The 14,926-nt window shown below is 40.4% G+C and overlaps 1 protein-coding gene across 3 annotated transcripts in view; it reads right to left on the bottom strand.

Moving 5' to 3' along the window:
- The window catches only part of NALCN (sodium leak channel, non-selective), a 722,821-nt gene that overhangs the window by 324,017 nt on the left and 383,878 nt on the right, over positions 1 to 14,926 (bottom strand). For all 3 annotated transcript variants that reach the window (XM_075852442.1, XM_075852444.1, XM_075852443.1), the window contains 2 exons: positions 4,294 to 4,425; positions 1,371 to 1,538 (listed from right to left, as the gene is read on the bottom strand). In XM_075852442.1, coding sequence (XP_075708557.1) covers positions 1,371 to 1,538; positions 4,294 to 4,425 — 300 coding nt within the window. The remainder of the gene's footprint in view (positions 1 to 1,370; positions 1,539 to 4,293; positions 4,426 to 14,926) is intronic.

Raw genomic sequence — 14,926 nt, 5'->3', positions numbered from 1 at the left:
CAAGAAATTTGGATCTGCAGAAGTTTTATTAAAAACAAAAATAGAAATAACGATTGGATTAGTTTTAGGTTAAAAAGCAAACCTTGAAATATAACGAAAATAGCGCTGATTAAAAACCGCATTACTGCAAATTTGTGATGATTTTTAAAAATCTCACAGCACTTTAAAAAGATATCAAATTGAAATAGGAGGCATATCAGTTAGTTTGCAATATCTATCTATCTATCTATCTATCTATCTATCTATCTATCTATCTATCTATCTATCTATCTATCTATCTATCTATCTATCTATCTATCTATCTATCTATCTATCTATCTATCTATCTATCTATCTGTTTTCATTAAGGAAATTGCACAGCTTCACTGTTATTATGACCAAAAGCATGCTGGTTAATTGGATTCCTATGTAAGGGTATGTTCACACGAGGGCATCCGTAAAGGCTGAATTTACGGGGATGTTTCCGCCTGAAAACATCCCCGTAATTTCAGCCGTAACGGCATGTGCAGGCGCTTGAACGCCACGTCCATTTGGACGTAATTGGCGCTGCTATTCTTTGGAGTCAATGAATAACGGCTCCAATTACGGCCAAAGAAGTGACAGGTCACTTCTTTGACGTGGGCGTCTATTTACGCGCCGTCATTTGACAGCGGCGCGTAAATATATGCCTCGTGTGAACAGACAAACGTCTGCCCATTGCTTTCAATGGGCAGATGTTTGTCAACGCTATTGAGGCGCTATTTTCGGATGTAATTCGGGGCAAAAACGCCCGAATTACGTCCGTAATTAGTGCGTGTGAACATACCCTAAGTGTTCATAGCTTGTACATGTGTGGTTACCTGAGTTTAAGTAAATTATATTGTGAGACTTTGAGATAGGGACTAATATAAGTGGATACATTCTGTATAAAAGAGATGTGCCCAGTCCTTGAGATTGAGAATTGCTCTATGGTATGTTTACATTGTAATAAGACGTTTGAACAAGTTTTGGCATGATGAGACAACCCCTTTAATTTTGGTCTTTTAACTTTCGAAACATCGAGCAGAAGACTCAAATGGGGGGAATGTTTCCACCTTTCTACGCCAGTTTTCTGGCTTGGAAAAGTCGCTAAAGGGCCCAGGAGTCGCAATTTGGCCCTTTTCCACTGCCCTCATCACTTTTGTGGAAAAGGGTTCGGAAAATTGTGGTCACAGCCAGTGGAAAGATGCGACAAATTTATCGAGAAGCGTGTGTGCCTCCTAATAAATCTTTTGCATATTACTCCAGCGGAGCAGATGGCTAAGCCTGGCATATAAAACACCACTCTTAGTAAATCTGCCCCAATGTGCTTATTATTTTGATAAATTAAAATGCAAAGCTTTTACACATACCTGGAAGTATGTAAACTGAGAGTGATAGAGAACGGGATAAATATGCAGAGTAGTTCCAACTACAAGAAGCAGTTCAAATTTGTGAAGAGAGGAGCTAATGTAGCCTGTAAATCCTAAACACCAAATCTTCAACAGAGCTTCCAAGTCAAAAAGTACAGTAAATGCCACCTGTAACGGAAAAAGAAACATGTTTACTGCTCAACAGGCTACGTATTAAAATTCAGTGCTGAATGTGGCTGTATTCCCAGGTGAATGAGAACATTTGGAAAATAAAGATGATGTCCTGAAAACAGATTTTTAAGGTACATTCACATTAGAATATTCTAAGACAACCAAATATGCCAGCTTTTTATTTTCATCCAGCTCTCCATGGGCATCCTGCTGGTAGTCCCATGGCCAGCTCTACTGCTGATGACAATATGTTCAAAATATTAACACATTTTTTTTATTTACAACATGGCTTTATTTTTTTATTACTAAATAATATTTCACAAATGAGGCTATAGAAATATTATTACAGTGTAAATTCTATTATTTCTGATACTGTACTGCAGTAAAGAATCCTTGTAATCTGCAGTATGTCAAGAGGTGTCAGATCATTCAATGCCCGTTGGTTATTTGCCTTTGCTTACTGTGCTCTTCCCATTAATCTCTTCTTATTTTTAGTAGTTTCCATCTAGTATAACATTCAAATCAGATGAACCTGCATTTTTTCGTGCCCCCCAGCATTTTTTCCATCTTTAGCTTGATGTTGCCATGTACTTTTTGTAGAACTTGATGTCACTGATCTAATGATGGTTCTGTGCACTTATCACAAGAGGAGAGCTCATGTCTTCATCTAATGTTATAACATAGTGTAGGGTAAAATGGTCATTTTTGTCCATCATGATATGCAGTGGAGCATTAGCCAAATATTATGTGGCTTCACAGTCTGTAAGTCATTGTGCATTAATAACTTGATCCGTAGTACTGAAACCTAGTTGATGATGGTGCTCAAAAAAAGCCTGCTTGTGGTTTCTAAAAGTAGAGTGTGAAAAAATAGAGCCATCTTCACTAGCCCTTTTAATACTAGTTATATTACAAATGGGGACATTTGCGTAGTAGAATACGTTTGTAAAACTTAGAGGCACATGGAGGAACAGTACAGAAATCTAAAAGCACCGCAGTCAGTTGTCATGGATTGCTAATATCGCAATGTTGATAGGCCCTTAAAGTGTCCCTCCAATGTTATTCTCCCACTGATCTAAAATTAGGCGTAGAGAGAGACGCAACTGCACGCTGGGGGGTAAAAGGGCCCATGCATTATATCCGGTGGGCATCGCATGGTTATCTCAGCAACTGTATCACCCAGAGTGAAGTTGCCGCACTTCATGCCCAATGTTAGATCTGGCGGGAGAGTAACAATGGAGGGTCACTTTAATGTTATACTGTCAGAAATGGCAGGCTCAGGCTAAGAGGAGACTAAAGTGAGGCAGATTTATAAACAGCATGCGCCTTTTCTTTGGCACAAAATACTGGTGTAAAATATGCCAGCCATGAGGTGGTATAAGGAAGAGAGAAATGTCTAGCATGTCTAGCAGCGTGCGCCACCGTGATTATATTGCCAAAGTTTCTGCTCGTCTGGTCTAGTTTTATCTTGTCTAATTTGAAGACAGTGTTAGTTAATGTCCCCCAATAATTATTAACTGAGGGGTTGTGTGAAGTTTGGCACTTAACATTCTGTTTGAGACAACACTCAATGAATAAGGAAAAGGACAAACCAAGTGAGACTGTTATAGCAACTTAATCTTTCAATAAAGATTCTTCTTTTAACTGGAATTTGTTCGCTAATGATATCCATCTGAAAGCCTGCCAAATACAAAGCTTTGCAGGACATACAATTTATATCCAATGTAAATACCTCCACAAGAGCCTGCAGGATTTGTGTAACTAAATATCCTATTTATATAGAGATTTGGTATTAGTCGCTTAGGGTATGTTCAGACACAATGACTATCACTCTGAAGTGACAGACCGCGTGGCGGTCACTATTTTATGATGTAAAGTTGCTGAAAGGTTAGCTTTAAGTCTCCATGAACAGAAAACATGTAGGTGATGTTTACAAGAGCCTATGTCACTTGAGGGGACCTGCTTGTAAGGGCAGTGACATTTTATTAGAGAATTGTTCATAATGCAATTCCCTAATTGAAGGTGTTCCAAACTGGAGCTTTTTTTCTAAACTATGTGCATAATGCTTTAAGAATCTTCCAATCTGATCAACATATGTCAATAGCCGATAAGAAAACACGGTGAGACTATTCCTTTGTTAGAGATAATGACTGTACGATAAGTGCAGCGTATGACAGTTCTTAAGGTCACATCTCATTTTAGATGATTTATTTTTAATTTTTTTGTACTTTTTACATGGGCTCAGCAAACTAAATTAGGTTACAGTACATAAAAACAAGAGGTAGTTTTGAATAGATTTATATTACTTCTGTATAGAAAAAAGCATCCAAGTCAAAATGAGAACTTTCATGCGTGAAGTACATCTGAGGTGGCAAATCTTTGAATGAAATCAGGAAATAAAATGAAGTTCTCCGCTAATTATGTTTAATATTACCATGTTCATACAAGATTTGCCATTAAAGGTTTGAGAAATGTTATATAAGTGTTCCTGTCGGTTGCACTCTTGATGATAATAAGCAGCTTAGCAACCATCATGGATTGCCTACAGAAGTTCCACTCAAGCATCATCTCATTACCACTGACATTTTCTTGCAGGAATTTAGCTTCCGGATTATTGGCTGACAGCCTTTATTCATTGTCAGACAAAAGAACTTGAACACGTGGGGAATATGTTGCTGGGGATCTTCAGGGAATAATTTACAGTATATTGAATGGTAAGTACATAACTGCCTGAAATGCCAATTTGTATACGCACCTCGGCAAGATAGAACTCATCATATTGTCTTCTAAAGTTCTCTCCTTTGTAGTAGTTGCTGGCAGCGACAATTACATCCACAGCAACCATGCTTAGTATAAACATGTGGAAAATGGAGGATCTCATCATTTTCTGCACATGGACAAACACAAAACGTGAAAAAAATTACTCAGGATTACATCCCGGATTCTTCATTTCCTCCCACACATAATGTTCAGAAAAGGAATAATCACAATTTGCTGTGTCCCTTAAATGAATAGATGTTTCTCATGATAAATATGTAACAATCAGCAGTAATTTTACAAATGCTATATGGTATTCATGCAAATTGCAATCAGCATGGCTTTTAACTGTACATCAAGTGTGCTTGTGTAAGTGGAAAAGACAGGTTTAATGGGGAAGAGAATTAAAGAAATCCTTTATCTGGTGAACTGAATTTGTCATTTTGTCACAGTAAAAGCATTGTTAATTCCGCAAAGCATTATCTGCTACGCTTGACATTAAAGGGCAACGTGCTAATTATAGGACATTAGTGTCAATACTTGTTTGTACTGCATTTTGTTTGATGGTTTTACATTTGTACATAACAAAAACATTTCATATCCAATGTCAGAAACTGGACATGTTAATAGGGGTGCCAGATGGAGCACGGAACATGAATGGTATATGACCAACTACACAAATGTCGATTGCATAGACAGCTCTGAGGTAGTGACTATTAAATGGGTATAGATGAACACTGCTAGTACTATTGGTTCAGTAACAGCAGGCCTCATGCACACATCCTTCACCGTTTTCCCGTCCGTTTCAAATGGATCCGCATGTCCGTTGTGACATCTGTGTGGCTTCCGTTGTCACTTCACGTCCTTTCCGTTGTTCCGTTTTAAACGGACGCTGTGCTTCCATTTGTCTTCCATTGTAAACGGTCTGTTAAAATCCATTTTGTGTTTTGAATGCAGGAAACTTTGGCACGCTCTGCCGTTGCTTAGCAACGGATCCGTGAAAAACGGACGACACACGGATGCCTTCCATGTGCCGTCTGTTTTTTTGACGGACCCATAGACTTCAATGGGCCCAACGGTCACTGTACGATGCACAAATGTAGGACATGCACTACTTTTGACGGAACGGACGAACGGAACCGTCGAAACAAGGGAAATGTGCATGGCCCCATAGAAATTAATGTGTCAGGGTGCTATCAGTTAAAAATAAATGGATAGCACACTGAAAAAAATAACTGAAGTGGGCATGAGGCCCGAGGCTTAGAGCATAACTAGTTTTACTGAAATATGTCTTTAAATATAATGGTTTCTAGTTAACATTCCTGGAAGGTCAAGTCTGTGCGTCCACTTGGAATGAACTAATGTGATTAAACATTGCTAAACTAATAGAATGCTACATATACTGTATCTAATGTTACATGTCATCCAACCTACTGACCCAGATTGTCCAAAACAGATTAACAGTAGTGACTCATACAGTGTGAAAGTTAAAGGACAAATCAACCTAAGTAGATATATGTTACATAAATCAAGCTTCAAAAATGTTCCTAAATACATAAAATACGCTATTACTTAGGAGAACTTGACATACAATCAGTTTTGACAATTTTCCAAAACTCGTTCAAGTTTTTATTTTTTTCGATTCTATCACATTTTGTTAAATTATTTTTTTTAATTAAGTAAAACTGTATGCCAGATTTAGTTGTTGAGGATCATCGAATATGTGACTAAATAAGTCTTTCAATTGTGTCATTATCTTCTTAACTCCATCACTATGAAATATCATATTATTGCTTTTTTTTTGTTGTCTCAGTTCTTCTTTATCCCAAAAAATTACAACTTTTAGTTTTTCTTTATTTAAGGAATGGATTGAACTTCCTTTGGGTGTGACCTAGTGTTGAAGACTGACTTATTGACCAGATTAATGCAAGAAATAGTATAAATGGTGTAGCTAGATGGTAGATCTCATAAATGCTTGCCCATACATAAAATTAAGTTTGAACTTACAGTGCAAATATGTATTTGGATATAATTTTTTTTAAATTGCGATGTATAATCTGCTCCTCTATCTGTTAAATAGAAATTTGTTGAAATGTCTGTATTGCCTTTAGAAAAGTATATACATTCTCTATCGCTATTCACAGGAGAACTACAGTATTCTAGTTCTATTCCATTGGTTTCCGTTTCTGATTGATTTATGATGGATCTGTTCGGAATGGATGAAAATAGGATCCTCTTAACTTTAATGAGGTCTGCTGGGTTTCTTTTTTGCTTGGTAAGGGCCTGTTCACATCAGCGTCCGGTTTCCGTTCATCGGTTCCGCTCAACCTTTCTATCGGAGGAAACGATGAATGGAAAGCCAAATGCAAACTATAGCTTAATAGATAGACTTGCTATTGATAAATAGTGTTTTTTGTCTCAAACAGAAATTTGGGTGACTGCTTACTGGGTGCATATATTATTAATATGTTATCAAATACTCATATCATCCATATGTGAAAGTAACTTCCACCATAAGTTTACTAATTGGTTGCACTGCACTTAGCAGCAGAAACTGCAGCCAAGCACTTCCTATATTGGAATATTTCTTGTATCATTTACATTATTGTTGAATTTGAAATATACATTGAACCCTATCATGAACCTTAAAAAATGCCCTAAATAAAGAAGTGTGTCCTGGTGAAATTTTCAGTGTTTAATCAGGATTTTTTTTAAATTTAATTTAACATTTTGTACAAACACTAGAAATTTCTTAGAAATAAATTAGACTGAAATTAAAGGGGTTGTCTTAATGATACAATCTATTAGGGTATATGGATGTCAAAAAGGAGGGTCCTCTCTATGAGGTACATGAAGAACCACTATGTAAGAATGGCAGTCCCAGTGAGTCCATGCATTACATGGCTGGCCATTTATTTGTATGGCCAGAATGCAATACTACATTTCGGCCGTTGCAGGGGAAATATATTGCCAGATGCAGCTTCCTGTGGCAACAACAGCTGATCGCCTATAATCTTTCTGAATATCACATAAAGTAACTTTGATATTTTAATTTCTAACAAATAATGAAGCAGATTTACTAATGTGTTTAAAAATGTGCCACAATTTGGAGCATTTTGGCTCATTTCATTTTAGAACAGATGTTTGCACCTCTCTAGACCCTTTAAATAAGGGGCAATGCTTGAGAAAAGGTGGGAATGGCTTAAAATGCACCAAATTGCGGCAAAATGCACCAAAGACTTGGCTTAAAATTCTGCACAAATAAAGCCAAATTAAAGGTGGTATAAGGAGGAGAGCACCCAATTCATCATACAGCATGTACCACTGTGATAAATAAGGTGCATCTTCTAACTGCCTTGTCTCAGTTTGTACTGTCTAAAACTTAATCTGCCCCAATGTACATTATAGTTATATGTTTACTAATTGCATGAAAAGCATTGGTCTGGATACTGTTAAACCCAAATTCATCATAAATGAGTATTCATTTTAATTCTACTGAAATGTTAATAGGACAAATGGAGGATATCTGTGTATTTTTCCCATTTCCACTGAGAGGTACCAGCTTTTCACCATGGTAACTCGTCTCATCATAACTGAATACTTAAAAAGTAATAATAGCGAGAAATTCTAACCTACTTTACATTTATGCAAATAAAAAGGAGAAAATGAAATGTAAATTATCTTGGTTTTCAACGGGAAATGTTAATGCAATTTTGAGACATATACTGTAAAAACTTTGTTTTCAAAGTCCTTCTAAATTATCAAAAATGTGTAAAATCACAAGTACTGTATGTTACTGCTGAGAATCCATCCTTGTCAAATATTCTGGCATGTGAAAAAACAAACCGAGTTGTTAATTCCTACTGTATGTGTGAAGTCTGTGAATACAAAGTTTACCTACTTTTTGCTGGTAGAATTCCCAGACAAGGTAGCTTAACATTAAAATATTTTGCAGTAAATACAAATTTTCTTGCAAGAAGGCTTTCCCAGGTTTGACATATTCACTGACAGAAATAAGGTTTAATGTAGACTTCAGCTTTGTTTGCATGGTTAAGTATTTGTTATCCTGGATAATGGGGAATACTCATATCAAGTAAAGATATATAGTTACAATTGTACATGTGCATTGACTTTCTTGGCCTTTGTAAATCAAAATCGTCTGGGAAGGAAAAAAAAAAGTAGCCTTGTTGTCCATCGAAGACAGAGACCAATTTCATTTCTCCAGTGCATGCTTAAGCCAAGGACACATTTTCTCCAAAAAATGTCATAGATGAGGACCGAGATCTGAATAGTTATTAATTAAATTTTAACCCCTATTCTTTTTACTAGATTCTTTACTTTTACTGCAGAAATATTCCAATAATACAGCAAGACAACTGCGAGAACCCAAATTCCCTGTGACTTCCCTTTAATCTGCACAGCAGACTCACATTCACAGACTAAACAACAGCTTGTAACCTCCCAATGGGTTTACAAACTAAAGCTGGCTATGCACTTTACATAGCTGTCACCCAAACGATCGTTCGACTGACAGCTATTCCACCTGACTCCTCCATGCATATGCACGCTCGGCCGAGTATGCATGTGTTTTAAATGGGGAGAAGAGAGAAAGTTAATGCCATAATCCTCTGGCAGCGGCTTATATACTAATGAACAAAAGAATCGGGCATGTTGAAATTCAATATACCCGACCCTTCTGTCTCTCGACATCTGCCCTCAAGTGGAAAGTCGGGATGCCACCATACACATTAGATGGTCGGCCGGTCCCACCTAAATCGGCCAACATACATCTAATGTGTATAGCCAGTTCATCATAGTCAAAGGCATGCCCAAAGGATGTTCCTGTTGTGTCTAGACACATCATATTTATGCAGTAACTTTGGTTCCCATATCCATGTCTTAGGCTTGGATTTGGTACCTTAACTATGCAGTAAGCTCAGCTATGCACTAAACTTATTCTGCTACCATATTTACACGTTTAACCAACTTTATGTATAGAGGTGGTATAGCTCAGGGTCAGAAAAGCACCGCAAACTATCCTCCCAGCTTCCATGAGGCACCTAACCAAATGGCCTGCAAATAGGGAAAATGTGACATTTTTAAAGTCCTGTAACTTTACAAAGCATTAGTGCGGCCTCATCTAGAATATGCAATTCAGTTAAGGGCTCCAGTTCATAGAAAGGATGCCCTGCAGTTGGATAAAATACAAAGAAGAGCAACGAAGCTAATAAGGGGCATGGAGAATCTAAGTTATGAGGAAAGATTAAAAGAATGAAACCTATTTAGCCTTGAAAAAAGACGACTAAGGCTGGATTCACACGAGCATGTTACGTCCGTAATGGACCGAACGTATTTCGGCCGCAAGTCCCGGACCAAACACTCTGCAGGGAGCCGGGCTCCTAGCATCATAGTTATGTACGACGCTAGGAGTCCCTGCCTCTCCGTGGAACTACTGTCCCGTACTGAAAACATGATTACAGTACGGGACAGTTGTCCCGCAGCGAGGCAGGGACTCCTAGCATTGTACATAACCATGATGCTAGGAGCCCGGCTCCCTGCAGTGTGTTCGGTCCGGAAATACGTTCCGTCCATTACGGATGTAACATGCTCGTGTGAACCCAGCCTAAGGGGGGACATAATTAACCTATATAAATGTATAAATGGCACATACAAAAAATATGGTGAAATCCTGTTCCATGTAAAACCCCCTCAAAAAACAAGGGGGCACTCCCTCCGTCTGGAGAAAAAAAGGTTCAACCTGCAGAGGCGACAAGCCGTCTTTACTGTGAGAACTGTGAATCTATGGAATAGCCTACCGCAGGAGCTGGTCACAGCAGGGACAGTAGATGGCTTTAAAAAAGGCTTAGATAATTTCCTAGAACGAAAAAATAACAGCTCCTGTGTCCATGTATAACATTTTTGTTTCATCCCTTCCCTTTTTCCCATCCCTTGGTTGAGCTTGATGGACATGTGTCTTTTTTCAACCGTACTAACTATATTACTATGTAACTTATTATGGAAACATTCCAAAAGAAAAGATTATGATAATAAGACTAGTTATAATACTTAAGAGTTTGCTTTACGTCTGGAAAATCATCCTGGACGATTATTATCCTTCTAATAAACATGACAGAATCTAGATTTTCGTCTACCTTATCAGCAAAGCAACCCAAACAAATAACCTTTATGAAAGCTTGGACAACCTCTCTCTTGTCAATGAGTTGTGTGTGGAATTTTAGCTCATGCCCATTCAAGTCAATAGGGCTGAGCTGCAATATGAGATCCATCCCATGGGTCATTGTGGCTCTGTTTCTGGTTTCTTAGAAACAACATTCTGTTCTCTGTATAAAGTTTCTATGCACACCAATAAATATAAACAGATATTCACTTCTATGTGTACCAGATTGATGCAGCCCCTGCTCCGGGGTTAAGACACAGCCCCCTGTAGATAGCTCCAGATACAGCCCCCCTGTAGATAGCTCCAGACACAGCCCCCCTGTAGATAGCTCCACACACAGCCCCCCTGTAGATAGCACCACACACAGCCCCCTGTAGATAGCTCCAGACAAAGCCCCCCTGTAGATTGCTCCACACACAGCCCCCCTGTAGATTGCTCCACACACAGCCCCCCTGTAGATAGTGCCACACTGCCCCTCTGTATATAGCTCCACACACAGCCCCCCTGTAGATAGCTCCACACAAAGCCCCCCTGTAGGTAGCGCCACACACAGCCCCCCTGTACATAGCTCCACACACAGCCCCCCTGTAGATAGCTCCACACACAGCCCCCCTGTAGGTAGCGCAACACAACCCCCTTATACTTTGGCCACAATGCCGCCAGAGCGGAGAGCGGTAGAGGTAGCCTACTGCTGCCACTTTCCACTCTGCTTTGACGTCACTCACCGTCAGAAGAAGGCAGGAGTCTTGCAGTGGCGTTCTCACTGGTTTTGATGCCGGCCCGGGAGTGGACCGGTCCAGTCACCTGACCTGTCACCTGATCGGTGAGGTCAGATGACAGGTCAGGTGACTGGACTGGTCCACTCCCGTGCCGGCATCGACACCACTGAAAACGCCGCTTTAAGACTCCTGCCTTCTTCTGATCACTGCTGCAGTCGTCTGGCATGCAGGGCGTCTGTCAGCAGAGATCAGCTGTTTTGATACAGCTGCAGTGCCCAGCGGGACATTTTGCAGTCCGCCCAGGATGGCGGGACCCTGGTGAGAAACCGGGACTGTCCCACCGGATCCGGGATGGTTGGGAGGTATGCATATACGCTTAAAGTTAGGTCAGTGAAAAATAGATATCCAATTCCAAATATACCATATATTTCTGATAACATACACCAGGGTTGTTTCTTTTTATGAGTATTCGTAAAAATGACGACCAAAAGCTACAAGATCATACCACTGGTAAAAATTAAAGAGGTCTTGTCAGCAGAAATTAAACACTGGAATCACATACAGATGCAATACCTTTTATTTCAGTGGCAGCTTACCTATGGTAGAACATGCTAAATACAGCACAAGCTGCACATTAAATTTATTCAAGTCCAGGGACCCAGCTAGTGTATTTTCCTGTTACTACAGCTGGTGCCACAGCGCAAAAAAAGATGTGAGGGAATGAGAGCGAGAGGAAAGGTGGTTAAGCAGAGGAGAGAAGTGCAGAGCTCCTTCTGTGTCCTCTATCAACTTCCCATAAAGCTGATGTTTCCATCTCTGCCTGAAACACCACTGCCCCCCCTAGACATCAGGCATGATCTCTTGGAGTTTAACTTGATTCTCATCTGTCCTTTTTTCCTCACATTCAATCAATTGCCAAATCCTGTCACCTTCACCTAAAAATAATCCCCCGTATCCATCCCTACCTTACCACTGACACTGATAAAACACTAATTCAGGCCCCAGGGGTATAACAAGATGGACCCAAACCCTCCATATCGGAACCCCCCGATGCAGAACACATCCTCACTGTCTCCTGCATCACATACAAGGTCCTGACGCTGCCCGGGGGCAGGACCTTGTATGTGCCGCAGCGCAGACCTTTTCGGGGAACAGATGCGGCAGTCTGAGGGGATCCAGGGCAGACCCCCTTCACATCCAGGCCCTCTGCTGGCCCCCTTCCCCACCACCTGCGACCACGATCGCACGTGCAAGGCCCTAATCATTTTCTCGTTTAAACCACTGTAACTACTAACTGGTATTCCAGTATAAAAGACTATCTCCACTTCATTCTATCATGATTGCAGCAGCCAGAGTGATCTCTCTCTCTAGCGGTAATGTTAACGCCACTGCTCTCTGTCGCTCATTACACTAGTTACATGTTTCTTGCAGAATTAAATTTAAAACTCTCCGCCTTGTATACAAAGCTCTCCACAATGCTGCACCATCACACATCTCCGCTCTCATTCCTGTTTACCAACCCCCATGTGCTCTTTGCTTAGCCAATGTTCTATAGCATGGCTCTCATCCTCCCTTTATTACATCCCATCACTCCCGTCTGCAGGTCTGCTACACCCATTCTGTGGAATTTACTGTCCCGGACAATCAGACCTGATCCTAATATTCCCAGCATGCCTTGAAAACGAGACACTCTTAGGGCATGCCCAGACGTGGCGGATTTCTTCAGCAACTGTCCGCATCAATGCCGCACAGAATCTGCGTTGCAGATTCTGTTGCGGATCTGCCCGAAATGGGCATTAAATTGATGCGGACTAGCTGCTGCGTATTGAGGTGAAAGTACTTCCCTTCTTTCTATCAGTGCAGGATAGAGAGAAGGGACAGCACTTTCCCTAGTGAAAGTAAAAGAATTTCATACTTACCGCCCGTTGCCTTGGTGACGCTTCCCTCTTTCGCCATCCAGCCCGACCTCCCTGGATGACGCGGCAGTCCATGTGACCGCTGCAGCCTGTGATTGGCTGCAGCCGTCACTTAGACTGAAACGTCATCCTGGAAGAAGAAGAAGGGAGTTCTCGGTAAGTATGAACTTCTATTTTTTTTACAGGTTGATGTATATTGTGATCGGTAGTCACTGTCCAGGGTGCAGAAACAGTTACTGCCAATCGCTTAACTCTTTCAGCACCCTGGACAGTGACTATTTACTGACGTCGCCTAGCAACGCTCCCGTAATTACGGGTGCACACACGTAGTCACCCGTAATTACGGGTGCACACACGTAGTCACCCGTAATTACGGGTGCACACACGTAGTCACCCGTAATCATGGGTGCACACACGTAGTCACCCGTAATTACGGGAGCCCCATTGACTTCCTCAGTCTGGCTGTAGACCTAGAAATACACATAGGTCCAGCCAGAATGAAGAAATGTCATGTTAAAAAACCAAAAAACGAAAAGATTCCACAGCACTGGACTGCAAGTGGGTGCACGCCTCAAATAGACCTGGTCCGCGGTCCTGGATATCAAGCAGACAAAGAATGGACAGAGGCAGCACTTCCAAAAAGAGCAAGAGCTATTTATTCACCCATGCGACGTTTCAAACGTCGCATGGGTGAATAAATAGCTCTTGCTCTTTTTGGAAGTGCTGCCTCTGTCCATTCTTTGTCTGCATGTTAAAAAACCAATACGCTCCGCAGCACACATAACATCTACATTACATCTGCGGACTTCATTGCGGAATTTTGAATCTCCATTGAAGTCAATGGAGAAATTCCGCAATGAGTCCGCAACCAGTCCGCCACACGTCCGCAACAACCATTGTATGCTGCGGACACCAAATTCCGCACCGCAGCCTATGCTCCACAGCGGAATTGTCCGCAACGTGCAAATGAACCCAACCACAAAGCTGTGGAGGGCAATGGAGAAACGGGTCCGCTGCGGATTTCCGCTGCGGAGTGTCCGCAGCGGAATTCCAGAGCAAATCCGCTACGTCTGGCCATGCCCTTATTGCATTACTCTGTACTTTATATTTGTGTTGATTCACATACAGTACTGACTAGGGCATGGGCCTCTACCTTGCTACGTGCCATAAAATTAAATCTACACCAGCTAGGAGCTGGCATCGATTTCAACTACAATTTACGGCAGTTTCCCCCCTATAATTTATTTATTCCGGCCAGCACAAATTGGTGATTTGCGATAATTTACATGGATGATTACGTAATGCTTATGATGCTTTCTCCTGATAGAATCTCTTTATAATTAAAACTAGTTCTGCCTTTAGTTGTAATATAGCAGCCATACATGGAATAAATTGTATAAATAGAATCAATGATTCAATTGTTGAAATAATGGCCTTTTTTTTTGCTTTTGTTCACTTCTATACAGTATGTAACATTGAGACATTTACATAGGTGGGATCTGAATAACAAATAAGTAAAGTATTTATCATAATTTAATGCCTACTTAACACGCTTTGGAGCTGGAAGTGAAGCTACTGTACATTTTCAAAGGTGCCATTTGTCACTGTATACCTGCATATTTTCTTGTTGATGATTTTAATGCTAATTAGAATTTGCAAAAGCTTGAACATAATATGCTAACAGGTGTTGTTTTGCTTCTTAATTAATATTAATGATCATATCTTGTTCTAAACACAATTACATTTGCACATCGGGATAATCTATAAGCTTCATTTACTGGGATTTTTGGATCAGGATATCAGTTTTAAAATTGTTTA

Source organism: Rhinoderma darwinii, chromosome 2 (genome assembly GCF_050947455.1).
Source record: "Rhinoderma darwinii isolate aRhiDar2 chromosome 2, aRhiDar2.hap1, whole genome shotgun sequence".
NCBI classification, from domain to species: domain Eukaryota; kingdom Metazoa; phylum Chordata; class Amphibia; order Anura; family Rhinodermatidae; genus Rhinoderma; species Rhinoderma darwinii.
This window is presented reverse-complemented; position numbering and strand designations above follow the sequence as displayed.